The sequence below is a fragment of the Orbicella franksi genome, chromosome 11, assembly GCF_964199315.1.
Source record: "Orbicella franksi chromosome 11, jaOrbFran1.1, whole genome shotgun sequence".
Taxonomy (NCBI): Eukaryota; Metazoa; Cnidaria; class Anthozoa; order Scleractinia; family Merulinidae; genus Orbicella; species Orbicella franksi.
In genome coordinates this window covers 6,590,391-6,603,608 of record NC_138155.1, presented here as the reverse complement: position 1 = coordinate 6,603,608, position 13,218 = coordinate 6,590,391, and the positions used below count along the sequence as shown (strand labels likewise).

The 13,218-nt window shown below is 40.1% G+C and overlaps 1 protein-coding gene and 1 pseudogene across 2 annotated transcripts in view; both read left to right on the top strand.

Moving 5' to 3' along the window:
- The first annotated feature begins 380 nt into the window (after positions 1-380).
- On the top strand, positions 381-3,375 carry LOC145460120 (E-selectin-like). The gene is made up of 4 exons (XM_081444852.1): positions 381-435; positions 799-1,080; positions 1,929-2,126; positions 3,140-3,375. Exons 1-4 carry the CDS (start codon positions 381-383, stop codon positions 3,373-3,375), a joined length of 771 nt encoding a protein of 256 aa, XP_081300978.1.
- The window catches only part of LOC145502477 (uncharacterized), a 32,273-nt pseudogene continuing 21,117 nt past the window's right edge, over positions 2,063-13,218 (top strand). The window contains exons 1-11 of the transcript XR_014051336.1: positions 2,063-2,126; positions 3,140-3,322; positions 4,073-4,321; positions 5,014-5,208; positions 6,663-6,854; positions 9,074-9,274; positions 9,773-10,012; positions 10,661-10,852; positions 11,453-11,644; positions 12,088-12,276; positions 12,554-12,805. The product of XR_014051336.1 is annotated as an uncharacterized LOC145502477 (transcript). The remainder of the gene's footprint in view (positions 2,127-3,139; positions 3,323-4,072; positions 4,322-5,013; positions 5,209-6,662; positions 6,855-9,073; positions 9,275-9,772; positions 10,013-10,660; positions 10,853-11,452; positions 11,645-12,087; positions 12,277-12,553; positions 12,806-13,218) is intronic.

Sequence of the window (13,218 nt, the reverse complement as noted above, 5' to 3'; positions counted from 1 at the left end):
CTTTCTGATTGAAAAGATACCAAAGGTAAAGAAATCCCCTATAAGCTTGTTGGAACACGTATTTATAGGTCAACAGATTTTTTCGATCAACACTGCAAAAGTTTGCAAATAAGGCTACTTATTTTGATGTATGTTACGTGCAATACATATAGACACAAGCGGTTAAGAAGTGCTGTCGCGTTAGAAACCTTACTTATAGCCTTGAGTGAAATGCAATGAAAAAGGTCTGTACGCTCGTACGACTGGAATACATGCAAATTTTCCCAGCAGGCAGACAAACATCAACACCAAGATCTGGGTGTGTGTGTGTGCGCACATGTGTGTGTGCGTGTGTGTGTGTGTGTGTGGAGAGAGTACTCTATGGCTTTTTGTTGGCAGGCATGTCCTCTGACTGTGACCCAAGAACCCTTAGCCTTTACCACTCCATATTCAGCTGTAATTTTGCCACCCTAGCTATTCTGGACGTATGTCTTTGTAATGTGTGTGCAACAAAAGCCTACGCTTTGTGAGATAAGTGTGACCTTGCGTGGTACAAACACGGCTTGTTTTGACAGCATTTAATAATGCACCAACAATTGCAAGTCCACCAACATATTTCATCTCTAGATTACTTAATTCACGAGTTTGGCCATAGGTCTCCTTTGATTATCAATTTGTTACTACTCGGTATACCACTGACTCATAATAAAATACCTTCTCGCGCACAATTAGTTTTCTACGATTAACTATTAAAGATCTACTCATTGATGGAGACTGAAACATAAAGAGCGCAAATGAATTTTTTTTTTTCTCTTCTAGCGCCAATACATGGCGGATGGGGTTCATGGCTCCCAGCAAGCTGGTTCGAAACCCCATGTGATAATGGGATTAAGACCAGAAACCGCCGCTGTAACAATCCTTCCCCAGCTCATGGGGGACATGGCTGCAGCACGAACATCCAGGGTGAAAGCAAGCGGATAAAGTGTAGTCCATGTGAAACAGACAATGGAGGATGTAATCATACGTGTATAGACTTCGGTGATTCTCGCCGCTGTGCGTGCTACCCTGGTTATAAGCTTTATTCCGAAACTGGATGCGAACGTAAGTGACCCCGGCATTTTTGTGAGAAGTGTTTGTAAATAGTAGATGGACACTGAAAGTCGCGATAAATACTCCTTGATCACATTACAATGCATTTCATATTTAGCCATGAACAAGGGCTTTATTAAGGGCTAGTGGTTTTCCCTGGCGCATAGACAGAGATATAAGCAACATATTAGGTAGACGCAATAACGTGCTCTCTACAAGGGCGTTTTGTTGAGAAAATTTGGTAACAAAAGGTGCTAACTATCGACATCTAATTATCGTAGTGAAAACCAATAACTTTTTGGCGAGATAAATTATAGTTTTTGCTATGCCAAGTATTCCATACTATCGTAGCTTCTCCCAGCTAGTGTCTTTTACATGAAGCAACTGGGAGTATTAACCATTTGTCCACCGCGTTTCTCTCTGCGATGCAAAAAGAAAAGTCTTTCCAAAGTGTTAACTGGGTGCAAAACATGAAGTTGATATTGATAGGTTTGAAGACATGATTGATCATCCCAGTCATATACACAACTTAAGCAGTTGTGAAATTAAATCCTGATATGATCTTTCATATATTCACTTGCATTCTTCACCATACGGGTATATAACGAACTCACAACATGCTCACCTCCTAGTTGGCTTGATAGCTCAGTTGGTAGAGCACTGCACCGGTATCGCAGAGGTCATGGGGTCGAATCCCGTTCATGCCTGAATTTTTTTCAGGTTTTAATTTCACAACTGCTTAAGTTGTGTATGTAACTGCGATGATCAATCATGTCTTCATATCTTTCTCCGCAGTTCAAATAATATATATGGTCTTTCATGTATTCACTTGTATTGATAGTTTTCTTTACCTTTTTTAGGAACCACCTGTGACACAAGGGTCTTGCTGCCTCCAAGCAATGGACAGATATCGCCACATTGTAGGAGTAATTTGCAGGTGGATTCTGGGACTCCTTGCGCGGTCACGTGTAAACATGGATTTAAAATACATGGACCTTCAAGCTTTGATTGTGGCATTGATGAAAAGTGGAATCCTAGTACAACCGCACACTGTACAAGTAAATAAGAATTTTTTTGGTCTGCTTGGCTTAGGTGCTAACAAAAGTCGATCAAGCCCCGATTCTCGGTGATCAAAAATATCGTGACCTTTCATATTGAAGAAAGGCTTTCACGCCTTCAAGCACGCCAGTGCCCATAGCCGTCCATGTGTAGCTGTGACTGATAGAGGAAACCGGGGTTTAAAATAACGACACAAGTCAATCTTAAAGGGCTAGTTCACAGTATCTTAAGTAACTGTGCTTATTTATGTCAACTGCGAGTTCTCGGTCATTTAGGTGGTTTCCAATTCCACTGCTTTCTTCTAGTCCGATATATAGTGGAACTGAAAACTTCCTAAGTGGCCATAAATCGGCCTATAGCCTAGAACTGCACGAAAACCAAATAAACACACACATCCTTATATTTCGGTTGTCGCGTAATCCCAGTGCTACTGTATGTAAGCAGACGCACATTTTCAGAGCTTGGGAAACCTGTAGCCTTGCATGACGATTTTTGCTCAGGTAATTTCGCTTCGAAATGGCAAGGTACTAGAACAAATTTAGATTGATTTCAAAAATCCTGAAAATGGGTTTTGGAGAGGAAAACAACTCAGAAAATATTGTTAGTAATTAGTATGGGTAATTTCCTGAATTATCTCGAAATTCGAGGCCAGAAGTGTAGGTCAACGATTGTAAGTGTCGCTTTACTGGTAACCGAAGCTTAAACAGTCCGTGAGGGCAAGATTTGTTTTTTCTCTGTAAAGTACAATTTGTGCCCCTCAAAATTGGATATAGTAAACTGCACTTCTTTAAATACTTGGCGAAATGAATGAAGAATGCAATGTGGTCATTTTGACTTTTTTTTTTTTTTCTCGGAGGCCATTGAGGTGCCACATCATAAAGAAATATTTATAGCTAACAGCGCAAATGTTTGTGATTAATGATTCGCTGAAAGAAAACATTTGCAAGAAAATATATTTTTTGAAATAATCAACTTTTGATATTTCAGTACTTACTAATGGCTTCTTTTTCAGGGCGCAAGTGTCGAGCCTTAAGTGCCCCGGACAATGGTCAGATCACTCCTGATATTTGTAAAACAAAACCGCTCCATGGTCAAGTATGTTCCTACGAGTGCAATCCAGGCTACACACGCAATGGGCCTGGGTCAAACGAGTGTGACGCCGGTTTCTGGACTCAAGGTGGATTTCACTGCCAAGGTAAATCTTTCGATTATACAGCTTTGAGAAACGCGTTGCGTGATGCTGCGTAGTCAGGTATAAAACATAGCACGAGATGGAAGAAAATGCCGTTAGAACGATCGTATCGTGAAAACCTCGACATCGAGGGTATTATGACATACATATTTAAATCATATTTAACTATACAAAACTGCGATAAAATGTTTTTTAAAACAAACTTTAACAAAAAGTTTAGCCGACGTAATTGTCAAGTGAGAGTGGGACAACCGACAAACAGTGAACGAGTGAACGAGTGAGCGAGTGAGCGAGTGAGCGAGTGAGCGAGTGAGCGAGTGAGCGAGTGAGCGAGTGACCGAGTTAACGAGTGGCCGAGTGCCCGATACCCTGGGTGCCAGAGGTTTTTCTTGCGCGGTTTCCGGTGTCAGTAGTGTCTCTATTGTGACCCGCGCAAAAAACCTCTGGAGCAGAGCGCGATTTTCAGATCTTATTCCTGCGAAAGCCATGTGATTGAAACCAGACCAGATGCGTCATGTCTACCGCGAATGTAATCGCTGCAGCGAGGTATTTTCGTCCGCTGAAAACCCTTTTGTAACCAGGGTAAGTGACCGAGTGATCGAGAAAACGCGGGAACGAGGGACTGAGTGACCAAGTCACCAAGTGACTGAGAAATTAAATGACTGTGATTGATGACTGTTGCCTGAAAGATGGGTCACTGGCTATAAGTCAAGTTAAATGCAATTAAATCCAATATTGTTATTCTGTTTAAAGACAATGAAGCACCTTCGTTTCGCGACACGTGTCCATCTGCACAAAGTGTTTCTGCGGATGAGGGGAAAACTTCAGCCACAGTGACCTGGGGACTAGTTACAGCTACAGATAATGATCAAGTTAGTGTTACTATGTCCCCGAAAATGACGTCACCACACGTGTTTTCTGAGGGAAATCATACCGTAATCTATACTGCTACAGATCCGTCAGGAAACACGAATCTCTGCTACTTCCAAGTTAGCGTTCAAGGTTAGAAACAAAAATTATGGTTGGGAAGCTATATCTCTTGTTATATTTGTGAATCCAAGCTAAATTTTTCCCTGGTTATAAGACTCAGCGTCCTGCTTTGCCTTAACATGTTATTTTGATCTCGTGATGTGTCAAGTGATCGTTTTGTTAAAAATTGGTAACTGGGCGAACTGGTGACGAAATTTCATTTTAATGATCAACGCTTTCAATGATTTTCCTTACTGTCGTTTTTACAAGACATAAATAATGAAAAGTCGAATTTTGTGGAAAAAAACGACCTTTGAGCCTCTAAAATTTTTCTGCAAAAAGAGGGATGGTCATTCTAAACATGAGAGTATGGAAATAATTGACCCGCACCTAAAACGCATTCGTTTTGGATGATATTACTAAAAACTGCCACCAAATCCTCAAACAATGGCTATTTTCCGCTAAACGTCACGTGACATGTTACGTGACTTGTCACAAGCACTAATTCTGCTTAAAAATGTTCAGGACGTTAAAAACTAACTGTGTGCTAAATTTAGTTCCATTGCCATTTATGCCTTCAGAAATATAACTAATACATTTTTTCAACCGGTAAAAGCCTTTGACCCAGGCCTTAAACTATTTGAGTAATTAAACGTCGTAATTAATCGCTTCTAAAATCGAATGCCCTAAGACGGCCAATTCACATCACCTAGTTTCCTTTTTAGCTCTTCGATGTTCTGTGTTGTCGGCACCTGTAAACGGCAGATTGGAGAATGTGGCCTGTGGAAATGTCTATGGAAGTGTGTGCCGATTGGCATGTTGCAGGGGGTATGAATTGAGAGGATCTATTGAGAGAAAGTGCGACAAAATAGCAGGGACAAATGTGATCCAATGGACAGGAAATACAACTTCATGTTTAAGTAAGTTACCAAGGTTATGTCTTGTGGCTGGTAATGCAAAACCACGCAGCACAATTAAGAGAGTTTGCATGGAACACATACTTTGATGCTACAGTTTTGATGCTACAGTTGGATTCTGAACAATTTTAGCTCTTTTCACTAGCTGCTTCACAAAATTAAAAGAAAAGGCTCAGAAGATTGTTTACTTATTACTCCCCCACTTTTCTTCAGTTTTCCAGTAACGAAGAGTGATATCTTTATACCCATTTTCCTTTTCGATATTACGAGAATGATGGACGACCGCGCAATCCTTTAACTCTGAGGCCATCGCGCCTCCAATCTCCCACCTCCCTTGTTTGACTGAAAAATTACTTCGTTGTGATTGACTGGAGGAGTAGGCCGATTTATCGTCAATTTGTAATTTGCATTATACTGCAGATTGATGCAGAAGCGTGGGTAATTTCCTCAGTCATATAAAAATGAGTAATCCTAAGAAAGCTCGACCAATTAGAGATTTACACCATTCACGGTATTTAAAATAATTATCAGGCAAATCTCGAATTTCCACGTCACCTATTCAAAATCTCTGCAAGTTGAACGGACAATAAAAAGCTAAGGGATGTTAGTTGATTCAGTCAGTAAATAAGAGACAACTTGAAATGATTAGTACTGAAACGCTGGCCGTATAACTGGTTTGTAAAAGTCTATCCCAAACGTGATTTTCAACCTTTCTCTAGCAAAACTGACTCATAGTTCCGGAAGCGATTAGGAGTATTTCTACTCCCCCTGGATGGGATGCTAGTCCATTGCCCTTTACTCTCTAGAATTCCGTCAGGTTGCCATAACACTATAATTCGCCGGTACTCATTTTATGTTCCTGAATGCAGAGAGGAACTGTGACAGTAAAGTGTCCTGGCCAGGGCTTAAACTCAGATCTTTCGAACTGAAGGTCCAGCGTAATAGCTGTAAGCCCCCCACCTCCATCCAAGGGGCTACTCCCTTACATGGGCTATGCAGCTATGTGCAGCACCGAAGAGTATGGTTTTTCAGCCGTTCTGGTCATAAATAGGGTATCGATTTTGGCCATTTTGGTCATAAATAGGGTATAGGGTTTTGCACTCTAGTCTTGAATTGACACTGTTTTTAACGTCGGTCTGATCTAGGAAGCAAATTACATATAGAGCAGGTCTGAGACAGGGTGTTCATTAAAGGGTCAGGTCATATATAAGATATCGAATTTTTGGCCAGGTCATACATAGGGTAAAGAAAATCCCATATTTTGGTCATAAATAGGGCACGGGTTTTGGGAAGCGGGCCGCACGCCCCCACCCAATTTTTCCGGGAGTACCCCCTCGGGCTATTAGACCACCACTCCCCCAAAAAAGAGGAGCCGTTCTTTACTTATTGTGTTTATTCTTGCTTTCTATATGTAGCTCTGGCACTTGCTCATCAATGATCTGATTTTTTTGCCGTAGCTATCCGCTGTCCATCTCTCAATACTCCCGATCACGCCATTCAGTCTGGGAACGGCTGCAGTGGTCCTAACTCTAGTTACAGCACATCCTGCTTTTTTAGTTGCATGTTGGGATATGAGGCTGTTGGGGGATCACAGAAAAGAACTTGTCTGGAATCAAGAGAGTGGAGTGGAACCGAAATTCAGTGCAAACGTAAGGAGAGTGTTTTTTACGTACATTTATGACTGAGCAACAGAATTGCTGGTTTTCAACGATGTAGATCTAAAAAAAAAAATATTGTTAAAAGCAGATTCAAAAAGCGAAAAGCGAAGTTTTTTTTTTTAACTGTTGTTTGTTTTCATTAACCTTTCTACTATTTGTTTTTGCCAAATATCAAATCTTCTTAGGTTACAATCTCAGCCACTTGATCAATATTACTTGTTCTCAGTGTGAAGATTTACCACCTTTTGTGGATCAGCGATGTATCTATCTGAAATAAATTAAACAATCTCCTCTCCATTTTCAATCTTTTCGAACTTACATTCCTGTTGGTTTGTTATTTGGCAGTTACCTTTACAGGCCAAAATTAACTAACAAGAGCTATTGACAAATTTTGATGTTATCAGGCTTCCAGGCTTAAGATGTCTTATTGTGACTTAGAGCGGTTTTCGACTCAGTGTCGTTATACCAGAACCAAACCAATTACTTGGGTTTAAGTTTTTGTTTAATGAATTCGTCGTCAATGATAGTATACAATGAGTCAGAAAATCTAAGTTAAAATAAAGCTGTGACGGGGGAAAGAAACAGAACTTGCGTGCCAATTGCCCTCTGACCCCCTAATACTACAAAAAAAGTAAAACAAAAAAAAACAACTAATAATTACTTATCAACTAGACGCTTTGCTGCGTGCACCCAGGCAGTCGTTATACTGAGAAGCACTAGCTAAATTGCAGTTGAGCTAAATGTTCTGCATTTGAAGTCGTACGAAATTCAATCGAATCGATGTGCTCAAGATATTCTGCCTTTGATTGCATTTCTTGGAATCGACTAATAGCTTGATACTCGTTTGCAGGCCTTTAGGGCGTGAATTGAGTTAAGGCCTTTATATCAGCCTATAAACGTTTCAGTTTATTTTCCTTAGCCTTTGTCGTCATCGTCATCGTCGTTGTTGTTGTTATTGTTTCTTTTTTTCTTTTTTTGCGTTTCCCAAGCGAGCGAGACACTGAATTTCAGAATTATGGTGCTGCGCGACACAGAGCTACGAACGCGTTTGTCGAAAAAACATATACTTATCTCGTGAGTTTTAGCCCATTCAAAAGTTAAAGTATTAGAAAAAGGGCTCATGGAAATGCTTGTTTGTTCAGTACAGATAATCAGTCGCCTAGATAGCAAACGTAAGTTCCAGATGTTTACACTATTTTCCCGCCGCAATGTTGGTGTACCGCGGAGGTTTGGGAGAACATACGGACTTAAAAATTAGAGAAGTGCATCTTTATTAATCTCCTATAACATCACAATTTCTTGACCTTATCCACAAAATGGTTTTCGAATAATCTTTTTTTATTGCGTCAGGATTGCGTGACAGTGCAAGCCAATAATTGTTTTGCTGGGGTCAACATACATTAGTTTCTTTCAGCTTAAATGTACAATAATTCGCTATATGGGTGTTATTCTTGTAAAGACACATAACTATGTTACAAGAAAATAACGAGAGAATATCGTTTAGCTCGAGATTTTAACTTTATTATACTTTACGAAGTTTCTCAGAGCATTTTACTTTGGTGTACTCGAACAGATACATTGGTAAACAAATTCTCTAACCTGTTCTTGCTGCTTGGACGTTCTTGAGTTCGTGCTAGGATTCTACTTGGTTCACGATCACGTCTAAAAATACGATGACGATTCTGAAGATATTATTTATCAAATTGAAGAGCTGATAGCCCCGGTTGATAGCTCCTTTGGTATAACATGATTCTTGATAAATTCACCCAAAATGTTCGCTCGTAAATTGATCTCTCGTAGGGATTGCAGACCGACCTGTTCCGAAAACGCATAACGTCCTTTAGTGTTGGTCTACCGCAAACGATGTGTTCGTTTGTATGTGATATCATCGCCCTAGAAATCATAGAATCCGTGCTAACTTTTCACGACGACAACTTCTCCAAATTTCATGTGCTGTACGCATGCACGGGTGACGCATGCGCCTTGGAGACCAGATGGCGATTTGTGACTGAACGAAAGAAAAACAAAAAAAGAGAGAGCCGAAATTTAAACCCAGGCTTCACTGCCGGGTAATTAGACTACTTAGCCATCCTTAAAACGTAGTAAGACAAAAACCAAAACCAAAGTAGTTGACCGATTACTTTCCACACCTAACTGAAAACCACTGTATTTGGTGTAAGACTTGTAAGCTGTGTTTTGTTCCCTTACAGCAATCACCTGTCGTCCAATTACCATTCCATCGGAAGGACTGGACATAACCCCCTCATTCTGCACTAATGTAAGCGCTGTCATTCATTACGCAACGGATTGCCGATTCACGTGCAAGAGCGGGTATCAACACCATGGACCTGGTCTGAAGACTTGTAACCAGCAGAAGACCTGGTCTCCACTAGGAAATCCTTGGTGCAAAGGTGAGCCGCTAACTTTACGAAACTCAACTTACGACATAGGAAGACGTATTATGAAGCGTAATGTTTCAAACGCAGAGCTTTATCAAGCGAATTATGAAGCCTTTAATATTAGAGAAGTTTAACATGATAAGTTGTGGTTGAATGAAATGTGTTTAAAATGCCGGAAAGAGCGCAAGCTGGAGAAATCTTCTTGAGAGTTATATTTCTCAGGTATTTAAGTTATTTAGATTTCAATTTATTTCTTCTTAGCTAGAAAGAACGTGTTGTTGTTGTTGTTGTTGTTGTTGTTGTTCATGACGATAATGATGAGGTGAAGGACGACGAGGGGAGGAGAAGGTAGAGGAAGAAGAAGTAGAGCTCGAAGGAGAGGAAGTGGTAATGTTTTTGTTGATGCTGTTTATGATGCCGATCAGGCTTTATTAATCTTAGTTATAACAGTCAAGGCTGATTAACGGCGTCTTTTTCTTATTTTAAAGAATATATCATTTTCGTTTACAGATGTCTCAGCACCATTGTTCTCAAACTGTCCATCAAATATTGTAGTAAAGTCCACACAAGTCACGTGGTCTCACCCTAGAGCTGCAGACAACTCTGGCTTCATTCCCAACATAACACACTATGGGAAACTACCTGGGGACACTTTCCCCGCTGGGGAACACAACATCCGGTACTTGGCCTCAGACAAAACAGGGAACGTTGCCGAATGCAAATTCAAGGTCTTCGTTTTAGATAATTTGCGCATGCCCCATCCCCTTCCCCCTCCATCCCTACGCAGAGATTGGAATAGACTCTATAATCGAGAATATTTGTTTCAAATATCTGATTAATCATATAACAGTTTGATTGTGATCGAGCCATTTAAATGTCAGCTCTGAACTGATCAGCCCTACCTATTAAATAGCTTGTCAGTGACGTGTTTTAAAAGAATGTATGTACAGCTCCGTTGAGGGTTTTTAGGGGGTTCTTTTACCACTGAAAGCTGAATTAGGAAGATTTTAAAACATTTGCTCTTGTCTTTATATTCCATGCCATTAATCAGTTAAATAGAGGATATTATATTGCAGCGCGAAGATACGAAATTTCCGTTCACGTGTTGGAAAATATATATTTTTGTCAAAACGAGAAGAGAAATTGTGTCTCTCCAAGCAGCCATGTAATGTTCTATTTACTATATAAACGCTAATGAAATACCACATAATTTGCCTTTTTTTGTGAAAGGCGCTTTTGTTATGCAACCATAGCAACAGTGATCTTTTCTCGTATGACATAACACGCGTAAAGATATCATGCTTTCGCGCGAAAGCTCTTTAAGTATATCATTCGTGTTCAGGTACTAAATAACGTTTTCAAATTTGAATTTTGCACTATTGTTGCCTTTTTTAGTAGTCCGATGCCTGCCTACGTTGTATGCTCCAGCTGGCGGCGCCTTACAGTGTACCAAAGACAATCAGTACGGGTCAGAATGCTCCTTCGCTTGTCACGATGGTTACACCATCAATGGCTCAGGCCGCAAAGTTTGCGAGAAAGATCCAGTTACATCAAAGGGGGTGTGGACAGGCCATGAGACAAAATGTGAAGGTATGTAATTAACATAATGTTGGAGCTGATGTCAGAACCCATATATTTTTTTTTTGTTGTTATGTACGCTGTGTATTTTGGCAAAAAGAAAAATATAAAGGAAAATAAAATAGCGATTCACGATATTCACTTGTTAGAATTACCTAATTTGCTGTTTTTTTTAACGACCTTCGTAATAAATCCTGATTAAGTAATTGACATTTCTACGCACGTTGGTCTTTGTGCCGAGTAAAGAAGCGTTATTCTCTATTTCTTCAGTAAATAACTTTGATTTTCCATGCCATAAGGAATTGCAACTAGAACCATCGTCGTTTACAGCGAAGCCGAAAGCACCGGCTTGAAAATAAATGGTTTACAGCCTTCTGCAATATTAATAGCAGCTGACATCGTAGTGGCTCATATTTTCGGTATTATTAAATTATTATTAAAAGGTAATATTTTTAACTCTAAGCGCATAGAGTAATAGGTTATTCAGTTAAACGTAAATTATTTTTTTCTTCATCATTTTGTTCAGGTGTGCTCGACTCGAGTTGATCTTTCTAGCTCGTAAGTCTTTCAAGTGCACAAAGTAATAGGTCGCCTTATTTTATCTTCTCTTAGTGGCTAAGTGTACTCGACTCGTTCCACCACCTCACAGCATTCAGTCTGGCTGCGGAGGCAGTTCCTTGTACAACGTGTTTGGTGATAAATGTCTTTTATATTGCGCCCGTGGCTACCGCCGGGTTAACGGCTCGACGGAGACGGTCTGTCTAGCAAATGGCACCTGGTCTGGCGAGGAACCGTACTGTCAAGGTAGAGAAAGAAGTACAAAGCATAAATAGTTGCAACTAGGTTTTACAAACTACAGTTACGTTGATGGGTAACAGATCAAACTTTCTTGATACCTGGAAATTGGTCTTCATATCTCAGTCAAATGTCGTTAGCGGACCAAAAGTGCATGGAAGCTGGATTGGCTTGCATTCGCTTTATGTTTTTGCTCGTTTTTTGTTTGTTTGTTTGTTTGTTTGTTTGTTTTGTTTAGTCTTTGACAGCTAGTTATAGAAACTAGCAAACGGAAAAAAAAAAAAAAAAAGAATGAACGAGAACAATCCTTTTCCGCACGATTTCTGAGTGGATTTGTTTGAATTTCCCAGTTTCATACAGAGAAGTGCGCAAATACCTTTTGGTATAGAAAATGCTGAAAGCTTTCGCTGAATAAGGAAATTTTCTTTTCTTTTTTTTTTTTTTTCCGCTAGTTGTCCATTGTAAGTCCCTTCAAGCTCCAACAGATGGTCAGGTGACACCAAGCTCTTGCAGAAATTCCCCTCAGTACGACACTACATGCCACATTTCTTGTTCCAAAGGCTACAGACTGCATGGACAGCCAATAGTCACATGTCTTAGTGATGGTCAGTGGTCAAAAAACAGCACTTCCTTTTGCAAAGGTTTGTTTACCTTTCAAGAAGATTTTTTGTTGTTTCTTCGTCTTTGCAAGACGTATAACAAGGCAAAATGTTCCAGGTTAAAATTTCGTCATTAAAATGACCATTTCGCTTAGCTTTCCTTATACTTCCATCTATGTTATAAACTATTGATGAAAGGTTCTTTTAATGGGCTTCTCGCTGAGCTGCTGAAACCGCTGAGTCTTCTTCATCAGCTAATTAGCTGAAGACCTCGATATTTTTTCAAATGTCTAATTTAATAATCTTTAAATTCCTGCAGACGTGGAAAGACCATCTTTTGGCGTTACTTGCCCAAAAGACATCAAACGCTATGCAGACAGGGGGAGAAACTACACCATAATAAACTGGGCACCAATTGTTGCAACTGATAACTCTGGCGTGGTACCGAATGTGACTGAATATGGTGTGCCAACCGGGAACAGATTCTACCAAGGACGACACGAGGTTATTTACAACGCAAGTGATGCAGCAGGGAATTACAGAATCTGCAAATTTCACGTCACACTGGAAGGTAAGCTAAAATTAGTCCCGTAGAGGTAAAACACCCATCCGAGTCCAGCAAAAATGGCAATTGATTAGTTTCAACCAGGCTCAAATTGCACCTTGCAGACGAGAAGGGCTTCTTAGAATCGACAGGTTTTTAAATTGAACATTTTTTTTTTTTCGGAAGCGTCTCGTTGTCACTGTATGGACAACTACAACAAAATGTGAAGGTGAATTAATCAACATGACACGAGCGTGGGACAAAGAAAAATTCTGAGTCATGACCTCCCATGACCTCCCGAACACCGGGCGGGCGCTCTATCCACTGAGCTACGAGAACTCATGGAGAGCAAGGTCATTTAACTGAGTTCATATATGATAGGTGTCCTGCATACTGCTAGGATCAACGCTATCGAATTCATCGTGAGTAATGATAAGTTA